At 43.6% G+C, this 17,411-nt stretch overlaps 1 protein-coding gene across 1 annotated transcript in view; it reads right to left on the bottom strand.

Moving 5' to 3' along the window:
• Window positions 1-17,411, bottom strand: part of ches1 (checkpoint suppressor 1) — a 63,921-nt gene that overhangs the window by 12,055 nt on the left and 34,455 nt on the right. The window contains exons 3-4 of the mRNA XM_080883228.1: window positions 7,321-7,472; window positions 721-779 (exon numbers count right to left, since the gene is read on the bottom strand). Coding sequence (XP_080739354.1) covers window positions 721-779; window positions 7,321-7,472 — 211 coding nt within the window. The remainder of the gene's footprint in view (window positions 1-720; window positions 780-7,320; window positions 7,473-17,411) is intronic.

Here is a 17,411-nt window from a genome sequence, read left to right as displayed (position 1 = left end):
CAGACACTCTCTCCAAGCCCGGCTCCTTGACCATTACTACTCCATTATCAGCGGCGATGGAGGGCGCGCCGCAGACGCCTAATGTATCCATTTCCTCCTCCATTTAGGGCTCGGCAGCCCAGCGAGCTCCTGGAGTGCTCCCTGATTGGGATTGAATGTCCATTTAAACGGCCGTCCAACCACCAGGGAAGGGTGGGGGGTGTTCGGCAGGGAGGGGAGGCAAGGAATAATGGGAAATGGGGGGTGGGGGGTGCACAGGAGTAAAAATAAAGTGAGACTGTACATATGTTGCACTAGATGAGCAAAGGAGGCAAGGGGATTGCTCCCCAGCCTCTGATTTGAAGCTCAGATTTTCTTCCTTTCTTTCTCTCCCTGCCTTGCTCGCCGTGTCTCGATCACTCCTCCCCCCCCCTTTTATAAATTTTTTTTCTCCACAAACTTAGAAAACACTTGGTGCTGAGCCAAGTGTCAGAACTCAGCACTCAGTATTCTCAAGGTGCGCTTCTAAAAAGAGGGATTTGGAATTGAGATGATTGGAGTTGGCACATCCGTAGAGGGTGGAGGGAGAGAGGAGGAGGAGAGAGGAAGCGGGTGAGACAGAGAGAAAGAAAGAAACAGGCGGGAGATCACACACACACACACACACACACACACACACACACACACACACACACACACACACACACACACACACACACACACTCGGAGGTGAAACAGTACCTTGTAGGAGTACTCCTCCGTTCTTTCTGAAGAGGGGACTCCCCGACCACAACGGAGGACTAGAAAGGAGAGAGGAGAGAAAACTGGTCAATCATTTGATCGCGTCGCAGCAGCCAACCAGCCCAGCCGGCTTCATCACGAGGCGGATAGCAAGGCAGAAATTTGAGCCCATAAGCCAGTGCTTCTGATTATAGTGATTAGATTCCCGGGTGTCCCACTGTTGCCATTATTCCCTGTGATTACCTCGGAGAATTACAGCCTCGACGCTGTAGTCCATGGGGGTAATTTCTCATGACAGCCCCCCACCGCCCGCCACTCGTCCATTCACACACATTAAAAAAAAAGAAAGAAAAAAGAAAGAAAGAAATCATCAGCTCGCAAACACTTAACACGCACTCATGCCAGACAGCCATGTTTAAGACCGATCTGTATACGGCGCGCGCGACACATTAAAACACACACACAGGAAAACACAAAGCCGGCGACTCGGTTTAGGTGATCATTGCACCACTAATGAGGGAGGTAATGACGGCATTTCTCACATAGACAGAGATATCTCCACTCACACATACACACAAAAGGGATGCTGCTGGATCTGTAATTTAAAGACAGAGCGTTGGGGGGGGGGGGGGGGGGGGCTTTTCCAGGTTGAGTGGTCTTTAGCTCCCAGTCAGACGAGCTTTTCTCCCAGTCAGACGAGCCGTCTCTCAAACACAGTCAACACTGGTATCACACACACACACAGACAGGGCACAGAAAACACCTGGGGAACGCTGTGAACTTGCTTCCACTCATTTGGAGAGTTTCCTTTGTAGCACGAGTTGTGTTTTTATGTTGCTGAATGAGAGGATTCACGTCTGCACTCGTGAAGCGGTTCTCACCTCGCCAGATGCCGGGGAAAGATGGACGCACACACGCAGATATTTACTGTTCACACACGCATACAAACGCAGCGGAAGCAGCAAATTTCAGCCCCTGAGCCACCTGCTGTTGCCATGGAGAGTTGCCACATTGCGTTGCCACGGCGATAACATATTTTTCCTGTGCTAACAGCCTGTCTGTTTTCCCTAGCCCCCCCACTCCCGCCCGTCTCACCCCCATCTCTCTCTCCCTCTCTCTGTCTGTCTCTCCCCTCTTCCCCGCCTCACCTCTCTCTCTCCCTCCCTTTCTCAACAAATGGGTTTGCAGCGCGACAGCACCTGACTTATACTACATGTGTTGCCATGGTGGCGTTCCCGTTGCCAAGACAACCCCTGTGCATTTAATGCGGTGGGCGAGGGGCTAAACTCGCCGCTCCCCTCCTTCAACATCCCCTCACTCGGGAGAAAAGGGAGGAGAGAGAACTGGAGGTAGAGACCCCCTCCTCCTCCTTCCATCCAGATGCTGATGGGGTGTGAAGGAATGCACCATAGAGCTGACCTCCTACCCAGCATGCTCTGTCTCTCTCACACACACACACACACACACACACACACACACACACACACACACACACACACACACACACACACACACACACACACACACCATTACATGTGTCAGACACACACACCCATTTAAAAAAAGCATGAATAGCACAGAGCTGGACTGAGACACTTAAGTGAGCAGAGTCTCTCTCTCTCTCTCACACACACACACACACACACACACACACACACACACACACACACACACACACACACGCACCCATATTCTGGCGCACACAGCACGTGGGGGCTGGCTGCTGTGGTGTGAGTTATTATAGCCATGAAAAGGCGAGAGGTGCGAGCGACAAACAGCAGAGGACAAAGGAGCGTCACTGCACTCCAGCTACACCCCCCCTCCACCCCACCCCACAACCCTTCTCAGCCACTTCCTCCTATCTATCTCTATCACTCCCCGTGTTCATCTCCCACTTCTGTGCTGTATAGAGCGGCTTGAGACAGTCCTTGACCTTAACATAATAGACATGCTGTGCAACCATTCACGGTCATTACACTTCATAACATAATATTCTTGAGCGTGAGAGCTGTTGAGAGAGATATTGTGTTATATTGATTGGACTTGAGTTCCAGGATACATATAAAGGACAAAGCTAATGCCAGACATTGAAAGACGTAACGTAGCACCTTTTTCAGAGTGAAACGGTAGCGCTACACTTCTGATAAAACACACGCACAAAAAATCTAAAGTAATGTTTAATAATTCATCTTTGTGATAGAAGATGAGGGTGAAACTGCAATCCAACTTAAAGGCACACGATCTGCATCTGCAAGTAAAGCTCGCTTTGTTTTAATGCGAAACGAGTGAGAAACACTGACAGATCCATCGCCATAACAACCACTGACTCTGTGCATATAGTGAAGAATGGCTTATTTAGTTCAAAGCCCTTGTTGATTCGTAACTTTACCCTGAGTTGCCTGTTTTTTCAGGTCAAAAACACTAAAAAGATAAGGTGTCATCTTCCTCTCTGCAAAGTGAAGTCAATATGCCTTAAACCTGTAATAAAAGGTTGTAAAACTTGTTGTTCAGTGGACCAGCTTGGTGTCTCTGCTGGGCTTAATTTGGCCCCTGAGCCTTATTTTTGATTTACAGCGTGGAAAGCTTGTAATGTAAACGTTGCTTACGGGTATGTTACATGTTGTTCCACAGAACAAGATTGTGATGTCAAGGTGATAGTGCCATCTTTTATATACAGTCTTTTTAACAAGAAAAAAAGTGCCATTTATGACCATTTTTTTCTGTCTGCTTGTTCTTCTGCTGCTATGAATGGAAATATTAATAATTCTTGACCTCTGAACTCTTTCATTTCACACCAGTCTGTTTAAACACTAATAATAAATTCTTTCCAAAGTGCTTATATTGAGTAAAGCTTTAGTTTTTAGTCTTTATGAACTTTTTGATCCAGCAGGTCCAGAGTGGAGAGCATGCTGTGATTGTGCATTTACATTCAACTGCTGTCTAAAGCACACCAACAACTTGTCTATTATTATAACAAATATTCATGTTGTTGAATCAGAGGTCAGAACTGGAGGGAAACGTATAAATCTCATCATTTCCTCTCACCAGTAATAAGTGAATTCTCTTTAACTTCATACTGAAAACTCGGAGAATCACAATAACCTGTTGAATTGTCTCATTTATTCTTCACAACACCGCGTCCACTGTGTTCTGGTGTCTTCTTGTGCTGCAGTACCCTGATTTATATCACTCAAATCTCTTTGAGTTTTTCCAGTAACTGTCAGAGAAAACAAAGCGCTCACAGGCATCAGCTTACATCGAAACTGGGATTAAGCAATGAAATAACTGGACATACACAGACACGGGGGGATGCTCTTCAGGTGCAGCGTCTCAGTGGACCTGCAGCTCGGCTCAAACCGAGAAACACACTCTCATCTCCTGCTGTGTGCCACGACGCAAATGAACAACTACCCCTCCACACTCCGACCTCTCCCTGCACCCCTCCGCCCTCTCGTGCATGTTCCAAATCCAGCCTCCAATTTGTTCCACTTCCACATACCTCATTGTTCAAAATGACACTTTTACATTTTACGGTGAACCAATTATTCTGTCTTACACAGTCCACTGGCTCTGCAAGCCAACCTACCCGGATCAACCGTGGAGCGGGTTGTAGGGCTGGCAGTGGCTGTGTAGTCGCAGAGAGACAAAAAATAGAAGGAGCGGATAAATGAAACAATAATAATGAAAAATATTTAAAAAATAAAGCAACTCATAGCAGCTCTCTCTGACGTATCAGTCGGGATGGGCAAAGGTGCTGGAAACTGAGAGGATGGAGGAAGGAGGTGAGGTCAGGAGAGGAGAGAGACGTGGAGGAAACGACACAGGTGGATGCCGCCGCACTGTGGAGGGATGTGTGTGTGTTTGGGGGGAGGCTGCGAGAAGTCGGAGAATAAAGTGAATGTAGACAAAGGGGAATTTAATTGAATGATAAAGTGATGGAGAGAGAGTGAAAAGAGTGGAGAGGGAGAGAGAGGGAATAAATCACAGCAGGGATAAATAAAGAAGATGGAGTACTGGGTGCCCCACTAGTTGTAATGCATGCCTGAGGATGAGCAGGAGGGTGTGTGGGATATTAAAAGAGGAGACAAGAGAGCGAGATGAGTGGAACAGAGGCACAGTAGGAGCAGAGGAAAGGCAAAACAAGGGGGGAGGAAAGAGTGAGGTGGAGGGGGGGAGAAAAAAGGCTTTTTACCTGTGATGTGCCTGAGGGGGGAGGGAGATAGGAGGAGGGACAGAAGTGTTGTTGCATCAAAAGAGCATGCAAAAAGATTTAAGGAAAGGATGGTGCAGGTCAGGTATATAACGCCTGGAGAGAGTGGGTGTGAAGAGTAACAGATGGAGGGAGAGGATGGAGAGAGTAAGCAAGCAGACGAGAGTGCAGGCTTTATGTTATATGTGGATGCTGGCACCGAAGTCCCCATTTCATTTGCTCTTTATTTGCTTCTCGGAGATCCACTTACATCAGATAAATACTACGAGAATGAACTTATCTCTCTCCGGATAATTTACCCAGAGAACTTTCTTTTTCATTCCACGAGTAAACAGCCACGGCTCCCTCCTTAGAAAACTGTGAAACAAAAGAGCGAACCCACCGAGTGGCACGCACATTCATAAAAAGCTCCCGTTTCCAGCCTTTCATTGCAGAGTATCCACGACTTTTTTAGAAAGAGTCAAACAAAGAGAGAGGTTGAGGTGCTGTGTGGAATTAGGAAACAGAAAAACTAATAAACAGTCGACACCAAAGACTTTAGAGATTGTTAATGTTTAAGTTCAAATAGTTTATTTGCTCATCTTTTGATTGTGGCCACTGTGTGAGGTGGTTTCCATTGTTTGTGCGGCTGAAAGCTGTGCTGACTTTTCCCAAGCAATTAGCCACGGGGACAAAGACTCAGACAGGGCACTAAACTAATCCTGTGACACAGCAAAATCGAATATTTCTAGTTGACTAAATGCATTTTATCCCTGAGTTTCATATTTTAGAGATGACTGATTTCTCCTCTGTGGTTAGTAGGGCAGGAAGTAGTACAGTAAAGCTGTTTGAGTTTAGGAAAAACAATAACAACGATTAGTGTGATTGCTACTCTAATCTCAATTATAACATAATTATTCAAAAACTTGACAAACTTAAACACTAGACTCACTTTTGATGTCTTCAGCTGCAATAAGGAGTCAATGAATTTGAGCTGGTAGGTGCAACACTTGATTACCATATTTTTCAGATTATAAGGCGCATTAAGTGAAACAAAACAGTCAGATAAGTCGACTCATTCTTCTTGCTTCCTCCACTTCCGTAACATTGATTCATTAATGTTGAATTCTCTGCAGCTGCTCTATTCACATGTTGTTGCAGTATATTAATGACTAACCTCGTATTGTGGATGGATTATCTCAGTTGTTCTCCTGAAGTTTGGTCCGTTTACAGCATCCTGCCATGCGATTGCATTTGTCTCTAACCATCAGGAACCCTCACGTTAACTTTTATCGAGTGGAAAAAAGTTAGCATTCATCCTCCAGCTTCACTGTGCTTATTATGCTAACATAGCTGTGTCGCTAGCGATCACATAGCACATCATTATATACCAGCTAGCCCAACTTCAGTAACCCTACAAACGTCACTGCTGTTTAGTTTCCTGTCTTCATTTGGAAGTGGTAGCAGAGCTGTACGTTTAAATGTTTTCAGAAATCTCTCAGTCATGCTCAGAACATGCTATATCATGCGAGCTAACTTCCTGCTAACTTCTAACTCTGTTATATGTAATAACTTCTGTTTTCATGGATGCCTGGATGTTAAACTTCATTGTTACACCTGGTAAAGCAGCAACGCTGATCATTTTGTTAAAGATGAAAGAATTTAGACCGTTTTTAACTCTCAGTGTTCGTTTGACTTTGGGACCTGAAGAGGCGGAGTTTAGGACCCTGATTACTCCGCGAGGCTCCTGACTACAGTAGCCGTAATGCTGTGCGGTGCGGCTTCGTAGCTTAGCAAAGTCGTACTAAAAAAAACATTTGTTTTACAGATTTTTGAGCGCCGTGTAGCACATAAAATCGGTTCGATATTTTAGCTCAAATATGAACATCAGCCGATATCAGTGTTGCTCCAACATTAGGCACATTAAACCTAAAATAAGTTCCGCTGTTATCCCGTTATATTAAGATCATTTGACTTATCATTTAAGCTGTTTTGTTTGGTATATTAAATATACTGTGCTTCACTACTTTAAGTAAAGGAACTCATATGTTATGGCGTAGAAAACGTAAATAATATCACAGCAGCAAAGACTGGAACAGAAATAAAGACAGAATGAAGAGAGATGCTGAAAAAAGCAGAGTTAAACACTTTAAGCATGTGCGGGACTCAGGATGACATTTCTGGAACACCGCTGAATTTCATTCATACCTAAGAGACAATTCAACACGACAAGTACATGATACCTTTGAACAGGTGGCTGCCACAAATTCTCTTGAACGTGTTCATTTCTCTAAAGTCTCTTCAGAGAGGCAAGCATGACGAGAGTCTGGCAGCATCCCCTCCCTGTCGACGGGTTTATCAATTAACCGGCCGAGATTCACTCAGTCAGTGGATAAGAGGGTCCGTCTTACCTGTGGTGAAATGTCTGCGGTAGGGTGGGTGGGGAGGTGGAGGGGGTGGTCAGGCTGGGCGAGTAGGGATGGTACGGCGTCTTCTTCAGAGCCTGGATCAGGTTGTGCCTGTACTCTGGATCTATGGACCACAAAGAGCCTTTGCCTATGCTCTGCAAGACAGCAAGAAAAAACGAAGAGGAGAAAGTTGTTATTGAAGAACAATGACTGCAGCCCAAAGCTCAACTTCAGCCTTTCACAGGATTCCTATTTACCAAACCACGTGCACACACAGCCATCCTGCATTCCCAAGGAAGATAAAACTCAGAGGAACGAGAAGTAAAACATCCTCAAAGCCACCTTGCTCCGCATTTTCCTGTCCGTCTTTATGGAAAAAGAAATCATGAAGCTTCTTTCTGATGAGGACGTAGGCAAACTCTTTAACTTTCTCCATTCCAGATGGTGCGTATTTTTAGATCAAAGCGGCTCCCCCCCTCACCTAATGAAGCTGTCGGCCCCCCAACCTGAGTGAAGCCAGCCTATAGATTATAGAGAAGGGTGCCATGAAAATAGACTGTCTCTGTCTCTCAGAGCCTTCAGCATGCTTTCATCTGCCTTGTCATCTGAATTTGGAAAAACTGGGTGGGTGGGGGTAGAGACAGAGGCAGAGATTGGGGAGGAACGCACAAAACAAAAATTTAAGGTGTCGTCCTCAACTCAGTTTATAGTGCTCTGTGATATTAAAAAAAGGTACAGGCTATGGGTGGGAAGACGACGGGACTCCGGGCTTCTGATTTTCAGTCGATATGAAAGGAAATCAAGGATGCAGGCTTTATTTTAGAAGTGGGGGGGAACCAATCAGTAAACACCTGGAGAAACAAGCACCAGACATAAAACTGGTTTAAGCCACTACTGCCAAATAGTTTTCCCTGTTAGTGATGGCACTTTGAGGAAATGTCTCTAAGAGGATAATGTATCAGAAACAAGTGTTGGAGCCGCTCTGCTGGACAAACTATGAGATGATGCAGTTTCTACAACACCCCAGCATCTTTTCCCCGCCCCTTTTTAATGTCCACTCCTGACAATCTCCTAATTCTAGCCCAGGAATCTATAAAGAGGGAAATATCACAGTTATGCAGGCGAATATTAATTAAGGATTGAATAATCACCATATTGCTACATTAGAGGGTCAACCTCTTATCTGTAGTGGTACACAAACCACTATGCAAATCACCCCAGTTTAGGGTATTGATAAAACCTCTAATTAATATATTCAACAAAGATTTGTCTATCAAAGAAGATTTTACTAATATGTGAATATTTAAATCAGGAGGAAATGACAGGATGTCGGCTGGAGTTGGATATTTGGTTGTAGCACCCGATCAAATCTGCAGATAACACATGAAAGAAGCAGCTGCAAATAGTGGCTAATGCCTCTGCACTTAACTGGAAAAGTGTACAGAGCTCTCTTAAGTTTCAGTCTTTTTTCCCTCCTTTGTCAGAAGAAATTCGACGAGAAAGCTTTTCCTCTCAGGTTCCTGATCAGGCCTACATGTGAAACGTATGTATTTTTTACACTTCACATAATGAAAACATTTATTTGAAAAACAGGACTCAAAGGCGAGGGAGCGATGAACTAAATTTCCTGCGATGCTGTATGACCTGCTTTCCTACAGCTCTGCTCCGGTTAAACATTAGAGCAGCAGGTCACATATACACTAACCAAAAAACACCAATATCTGATGTCTTGCAGCACAGGTTCAAAACTTCACAATCACGTCTGATATCCAACTTTATCCTTCAGGCTCCATCATCTCCACCGAGCGGTGACTGTGCAGAACCTCTTGTGTTTCTCTGCGTGGCTCTTCATCCTTAGATGTCCACAGAGTCAAAAACTGTGCTACGGGCTGCTGCAGCTCCCGACCTTGTAAGAATGCAAGAAGCTAATAGGATGTGTGCGCACTGTTGATTTGTGTCCCCCCGTCTGGATCTTTGCATTAGTATGTCAGTCGTGTTGAACACAGGCCATATGTGCCTTGTTCTGCTCTGTGTGTGTGTGTGTGAGAATGTGTGTATGACGAGTTCCCTGGGGAGTGTGATATTACCCAGCGTGGTGTGCTCCTGGGAGTGCTTCTATTACTGCCAGCAACGCCTCTCCTGGAGAGCATGATATTACACACACATACACTCGCTCCCACAGAGGTGACCCCCACTGGGCCAAATTTCCCCTTGCACCTCCAGCTCGCCTGCGTTTGTATATATACCTCTATGTATGTGTGTGAGTGTGTGTGTCTACTGTCTGCCAGCCGATTGAATCAATGCTCTCTCCAGAATCTCTGTCTGCTGGGGCTCCCGACGCTGCCAAACAGCCAGCGAGCCAATCAAAATGCTTAATCTGTAGCCTATCTGTCGATAGGCCAATCACAGGGCGCATCTCACAGGAAGGGCCCGCCACCTGGGTTAGAACAGTCGCCTTGGCAACAAGCATCATAATCTTGGAAGCTGGAGAAGGTGAAAAGGACTTTTTTTTGTTGTTTTTTAACAAATCTGCAAAGAAAGGGGGTTACATTTTGTGAATTTTCAGATCTGATACCACACAGATTAAAAAAATATTCCAATCTAGAAATTTCATGCGTTTCCTCTCTCCTACATTTTTTAAACACTTGAGTGCACGGCTGAAACAAGGGTGCGTCACCCGCTGTTTCCAAATTGTGCTGTCCTATCAGTTCATCCACAGGTGGAGGGTACAGAGGGGTTTGCATCCCCTTTCTGGTACTTTACTCATGACCTCCTGAATGCATCATTGTGAAAACATGAAATAATACTCTAAAATTCACTGAAAGCTAAATTTAGATGTCAAATTTGAATGTTGTTTGTTATTAATTCCCACTCGTGTACCACAGTGGTTTGGTGTACGGCCTGCATTCTCTAACTCATTTAACGCTGCAAAAATAACCTTAAAACAGGATGTGTGACACGCTGTTCTTTGAGTCTTCCTCTCATTAGAATAAACCAAATCTACAGTTGTCACCCTCCTGCATTTCTTTCAGCTCCATTAACTTGTACTGAAAATTTGTGCTTCAGCAAAGCTGCCAAATTATTAGAGGGCGGCCACATTTCCTAATCCAGATGTATGGAGGCAGGAGGCGTGTGCACAAGGTGAACCATTAGGACTGAATTTACAACCAGCGTTCAAGTAGTTTGGTGTTTATTTTCAACAGAGTTTTACACAAACTGCAACCTGCCTGGGACGCATCAGGATGTGAGTAAAAGACAAAAAGGGGAAGAAGGGGGAGACAAAGGCGGGGAGACAGAGTGCGAGAGGGATGACTGTGTGTTGCTAACATCTGTTTCCTGTGTTATATAAACTGTGGGGGCTGGTCTCACTTCGAAATGGGAGATATTTAAAAAAAAAGTAGCATACACTCTAGGGCTGCCACGATTTGTCGACTAGTCACGATTACGTCGACTATCAAAATCGTCGACGACTGATTTAATAGTCGACGTGTCGTTTGAAGCTTTGTAAGATCGCAAAAGACGCAGGAATAATAGCAGGATTTAAGAGTGTAATAACGGACTGAAACAGAAGATGGCAGCACTGCATGTACAAGGATGCCAGCTGCCGTTAAACCCCGAAGAAGAAGAAGCAGCTGTGTCCCAGAATTCATAGCGCGGCCCAGCTTAGTTTCCAACAATGGCGGCAGCTAGTTAGTTTTAATATTACTCTTATTATTCTTTCTGGGTCACAAAATAAACGTTTAACATATTTTCAGGCGAGAATGTAGCTGTGTAAACCTCAAATATCTGCTCAGTTTATCAAGACACCGCATATTTTCAAAAGTGCTCCGACGTTTTCGGAGACGTCTGTTACCCACTAGCTCGATAGCTAGGCGGGGGCAAGGCTAACTAGAGCCGTGAGAACACCGGACTCCCGGCAAATTGTTTTCAAACCCACCGCTGTCTTTCGCGACTCAGGTTAAATATATATGAGTCACTTAGATAAATTAAAAATGTTGTTGTTTTTTTTTTTTTTAGTATTTTATTTGTTCCTGAGTAAATCTGTTTGGCTGAGATTAAAGTTATAGTTTTTACACAGCTGAATAAACTCAAGCAGACAGCTGATTATCAGAAGTGTGAGATGCTGGAGAATATACTCCGGTGTCCTGTTATATTTTAGATAGCAAGGAGTTTATTAAACTTTACCGAAACAATCTGCAAATGTTATTAAAATTGAATAAACTATCATCTTGTCTTTATTTTTAGTTAGCACCTTAAAAGCTTAAAGCTGTAAGCTAATGATAGTTATATAAGAGCAGACGCTGCTGGTGCAATAAGCTGTAGTTTTACGTCCAGTGGATGATGATCTGATTAGTCGACTAATCGCATAAATAATCGGTGACTAGTCGACTATCAAAATAATCGTTTGTGGCAGCCCTAATACACTCCTCACTACATGACGAAACATCACACATATCCTGACATAACCTACACTACACTTTAGTGTTCCCCTCATTTTAGATTAAATCTATGAGCTTTGTTCACATGAACGCTGAGCCTTCAGATCTCATCACTTTCAACAGGTTGTATTGTGACTGCTTACGCTGATTCTTCCACATCCACGGCGACACGTTCATTATACATTCACTTTGGCACCGTTTCACTGCTGTCCGTGCTGCTGTGCTTGAGAATGCTTAGAAAACAAAGTCAGCAATGCCGGTAATTTGCTGTCTGCAGTAAATTTGTTTTCATCTGGAAAATGGTCAAGTAATGGCAGCAGGGGCGTGTGCCACATTCCCCCCGATAGTGAAAATGCATTCCCAGAGTGTTCAAACTAAAATGGGGTCAGCAGTGTTTTTCCAAAGATGCCGTATGCTACACTTTACAATAAACAAACGATATCTGTGAGCTCATGATGTAATTCAGGATGTTATACTTCTCTGAAGGTGATGCTGCTGCTAATCAGACACAGCTTTGCATGATCCACAGTTCAAAACATCTTTTTTGGACTCATGAATAATGATCTGCTGCCTCAATCAAGCTGTTTTAGCTGCCTTTGAGCCCTTCCTTGTGATTGGCTGCCCCTTACAAACCAAAGGTTTGAACAGGAGGTGAGTTATCTGCTCTCAGCGACATCATCCAGAGTCACGAGCACAAAAACACTGTGTGTGATGTACGCTGACCTCGTGTTTGGAATCTTCTCATCAAGTACAGCAGCGCTTCCATTTTCCTGAAATGTCAATAAAGCTCATCTTATCTCATCTAAACAGCAGAAGGCAAAGAAAGGTATATAATAAGCCACTTTTAAAGTTTTCCCATAGAAACAACAGAAACAATACATTCATCCAACTAATACGTAACGTCTGAGTATATTTAAAGTGATCTGATGTTCCTCAGTGCCACAGCTGTACGTTAATCTCGCATTAACGTACAGCATCGGCTCATTTTCCAGTCAATCCCATAGACATCATCATAGCTGTAAGAACCCACTGGCACTAAACTTCCGTCTTCATGCTCAGCTGAAAATAGTACCTAGCGACGTCCTCCCGTCTGACTAATGTTTGCTAAAACTAAAGTCTACAGCTGTTTACAGAACTTACCTAACAGTTTTAAAGGTTAAGCTCGTCATTAGAATGAAATGGGCTCTGGCGCTCAGTGTCACGGGTCTGAGGAGTCAGAAAGCAGCCAGGAGTTTTAGATTTGTGTCCAAACTGCAAACAAAACGTGTCCTGTGACTATTCCTCAGCACAGCTGTATATCCTCAACTATAATTACAGCTTTAAACAGTTTTATCATCATTAATAATGGCATCCATACACCACGGAGACCCATTTCAGCAGTTTGCAGTGGCTATTATGAGAAGAGACAGTAAATTTTGTTTCCAACTCAAACAGCGAAATGAGATTAAAAAAAGATGCATGACGCAGAGAGCACAGAGCTGCCACTCTGCGTGGAAGCATCAGTGTAAGAGGCTTTCTCGTCCACCGTGCAACATGACTTAACCTACACCACCAATCCAAAGTATCAGGCCTGCGCACAATTTCATGACGGACATCCTCAGATGCGGTAAATGCTTTAACCCCGGCTTTTTTAAACCCTGATTAACCCGCTGCGACACAAGGATCCATCTTTACTTACACAGAGATAATCAGGAGGATTAATAATATACCAGAGGACTAGTGCAGCACAGACCAGATACATGTCTGAACACTAATTCAGACACTGAATAAAGCTGGAGATATGATGTCTGCAGCTCACGAGCACAAAGTTTAATGCAGAGTAAAGAGAGCTGAGGGGGGGAAAAGGAGTGGAAAAATACAAGAAGGCGAATATTCTTTTGAAAAAGGGTCCTCGAGACGGACAATTTCAGCACTCGTCAAAAGCCCTTTGGCAACAAAAGGACAAAGCGGCACAGTTGGGAATGAACATTACACGTTGGCCGGACAACAGGTAATTTTTTTTGTCAGGACGTAGAAAAACCGAGTGGTGTAATGCGCCGAAATGTCGTCTACAGGTGTTACGAATTCCCTTTTCCTCCACGGCTGACAAAGCTGTTCCCCACGTGCTTTCGATTGAGCAGAGTTCTGCTCTTCCCGTGCTGTTGTCATTCCTTCATTTCAGTTTTGGTTTTTCATTGTTTGAATCGGTGATTACGTTTGTGTTTCGTCAATAATACAACAAAGCAGACTCTAGAAGACCCGAATCTGTTGTTTCAAGGCTCTAAAAAGCTGCTACGGCCGATTTCACGAGTTCTCCCCCTCCAACTCAAAAACACCGCACATATAAACTCTGACAGGACAAGAGACACAAACTGGACTGAGCCCAAGCGAAGCGACTCCCAGAGTGCTTGTGATATGCTGTCACTGAGCAATTAATTAGAGCGAGATCACCGGGGTTTTGGTTCCTCCATGGCTTGTCACGGTACCTGTGGAAAACCTCTCCCAAACTTCCCAAGCAGCAGTCTTCCAGATGTTTACAGTGCGTCCCAAAGGCTGCACTGGAGAAGGGCAATGAGGTCACAAGGCTCATGACTTGTGAATCACAATGACAGAAGCAAACTTGTTACAGAACAATAACACATAGACAAAGGCAGAGATGCGTTTAATGACTGCTGTCTTTTTTGGCTAAAGGCAGCAATTACATCGTGCCTTTTACGGTGGACTTTGAGTCATGTTTTCCTTGTTTTTAGCTCATTTTTTGGCCTCCACTGACTCCAGAGCAGAAATATCTGGTATATTAGCTGCTAAATGCGACACTAGCTGCAATTTGTTCCACTGGCTGTTATTGAGAAGGTAAAGAAAGCAAGGGGAGAAGTCGGAGAAGCCCTACCAAGCCCAACCTCACAATCCAAGATGGCAGCAGTAAAAGTAAACAGAAGTAAAATTGTAGATCTTCTGCCCCGTACATCACTGCTGTGTATTTGTCACCCACACACAGAGCACAGACCAACTCTATCTGTCAATATTCTACAGAGGTATTTTTAAGAGAAAAGACAAACATTGCATCTCTATCTGCATTAGAGAGGAAAACAAAGCCTGTGTTTCACTGCTCTTCTGCTCACTATGACTGGAAACATCTGATGCATAAAAGCAAAGCATTCACCTGAAAGATGCTTTAAAAAACTTCAGTCAAGGAGCCGATCCTTGTGAATTTATCCTTTTTCAGTTACAAGTTGAATTGACTTGTTTTTTTCCTGCTTGCAGTTTTTGTTCCACATATGATCTTATATGCATACCTAAAGGATCCAGGAAAATCTACCTGTAAAAGAAAAGTCTGGAAAAATCAGTACAATATGTTTGGAAATTTGGGGGTTTTCAGCGTTTAGATCGGCCGATGGTATCCACATATCCTGCACCCTTCATTTCTTTATACCAGGGTCATTTTACACCGCGGGCCACGTACAGCCTGCGGTGCAGCAGTGAAACTCCCCTTTCTGTCAGTTTCAAGACGTTACATATGTAACTGTTTTTCTACATGTTCTCCCTCTCACCTCTGGGGCAGGGGGCATTGGGGATCAACAGGTTAACTGTTTATGGCTTAATTATTTTGTGTAGTGTGAACGGCCATGAGGGAGGTTTTTATCAGTAGGAAAAGCTGTAAAACTTACAGATAAAAATCCAAAACGTATGTTTGTGCTTGTTTGAGGTGAGCAGCAGATCAAACACATTCAGGCCTGTGAGACTCATTCAGACACTGAGCCATGGCTCTGTGCTACATGCACACATTTCTGCATCTCTAGCATTCAAAGACACTTTCTATATAGTTTATTTTTATGTAATATTTAATCTGAGCTGTAAATGTATGCTTCCACGCTTCAATGATTTTAAAGTCTGGGTCCTTAGGAGGTCGATCCATGACTGATAGTTGTATGTTTGTCTATCCAGATGTGGTTTTTGTGCATTAACAGGCATCACTGTCGTTCTGAAAAATGAAGCCAATCTGAGGTTTTCCAGATGGTATTTCACAGAGGATCAAAATTTAATTGTAATCTTGTGTATCGATAATTCAGTGACTCAGATGATGTCAAAGCCTCCACCGTGTCTTACAGAGGGATGTAAACTCTTACTGTTGCACCGCCTCCTCTGAACATACTGACAATCTGAACCAATCTACAGGCAGTATTTTAGGCCTGACACTTATCGTTTATGTCATGACCATTTTCTTTGTAACTTTGGCTACGTTCACTCTGCAGGTCTTGATGCTCAATTCCGATTTTTTGATCAAATCCGATTTTTTTGTCTGCTCGTTCACACTACAAATAAAATGCGACAGCAAACGCGCTCTAGTGTGAACGCTCAAAGCGGCGCATGCGCAAAAGAAGACGTCACACACAACGCGCTCTGTTTAGACCCAGAGCAACAGTGTTGTGTGACTGATGGCCCTTAATATGCAGTCTTCGGACTTCACGTTTCCCAATTTTTGCTTTAAGTTATTTTGTTATTTACATAATAATGTAAATAACCTAATAATGATCCTTATTGCTGTTTTAGAGGAGCGCTGCTTCAAAGGATAGCTGTAGATTTCTGTCAGAATCTGCAGATTATACAGTACAAATAAAATGTTCACATTTCTCCAACGTTATCTTCCCAACAGTTTCACTGACATCTACACGGGATGGCCAGGAAGCGTTCGCGATGTCTTCTCCAGCGCTGATAATTGGTGTCTGTCTTGTGTCGGTGACGTAAAAGACGGATTTAATGCGACTTGACCATCAAACAGCAGTCGCTTTCTGAAACATCGGATATGTATCGGATTCAGCACCACATACGAAAGTGGCCCAGATCGGATTTGAAAATATCGGATTTGTGCCGTTCACACTGTCATAGCATGATCAGATATGGATCGCATAGGGTCAAAAAAATCGGATTTGATGCGCTTTCGCCTGCAGTGTGAACGTAGCCTTTGTCATTAGATCCATTAGTCGAGCAGAGCGACTCCATTCTTTACAATACTCGTGTAGATCATCACAGCTGATGTAGTGAGAAGTCAAGCAGCAGCTGGAAAGTTCATGAACATAAACCTTTTTATTTTCTACTTTCAATACAACTAACATACAGTATGTATGCACACAGATATCTTCTCTTTGGATGAAACGAGATATTTTTACTCCATTACAAGTGTTGCTCGTCCGTTAAGGACCTTTCACCTTTCTTTGATCCCACTGTGACAGGATTTTATGGCTCAAACTGTCGTCATAAATGTTTTGTACTTGTAAATTAAATGCATAGTTGTGAACTGAGTTTTGTGACCTTGTAAACCAAAATATCTGAAAATTTAATGTTTGTGCATCTATAGATGAGAATTTGTGTGTTTGTAAGAAATATTTACACAAGTTACAATTTTTTTTGATAAGATCTGGTTACAGATACCAGCAAGAAACTTGTGTAAAACTCTGCGCTGAACTTCCCTGGCTGTGTGTGGGTTTCAACTTACGAGTACAAATTTTGACCCAATTTTTCTTCCTTTCAGCTGATTGGTCAATGTTATGTCAATCACAAATGTAACAATCCAATCAGAGAACAGAAGGGTTTGGCTGTCGGTGGGGTGCTTTACTGAGCTCCAGGTCCTGGAAGGGTAATACAGTTATGACCAAAATTTGAGCCTATTGGATGCTT

The sequence above is a fragment of the Rhamphochromis sp. 'chilingali' genome, assembly GCF_963969265.1.
Source record: "Rhamphochromis sp. 'chilingali' genome assembly, chromosome: 5".
NCBI lineage: Eukaryota > Metazoa > Chordata > Actinopteri > Cichliformes > Cichlidae > Rhamphochromis > Rhamphochromis sp. 'chilingali'.
Note: the sequence above shows the minus strand (reverse complement) of the source record. Positions and strands in the feature narration are given on the sequence as shown.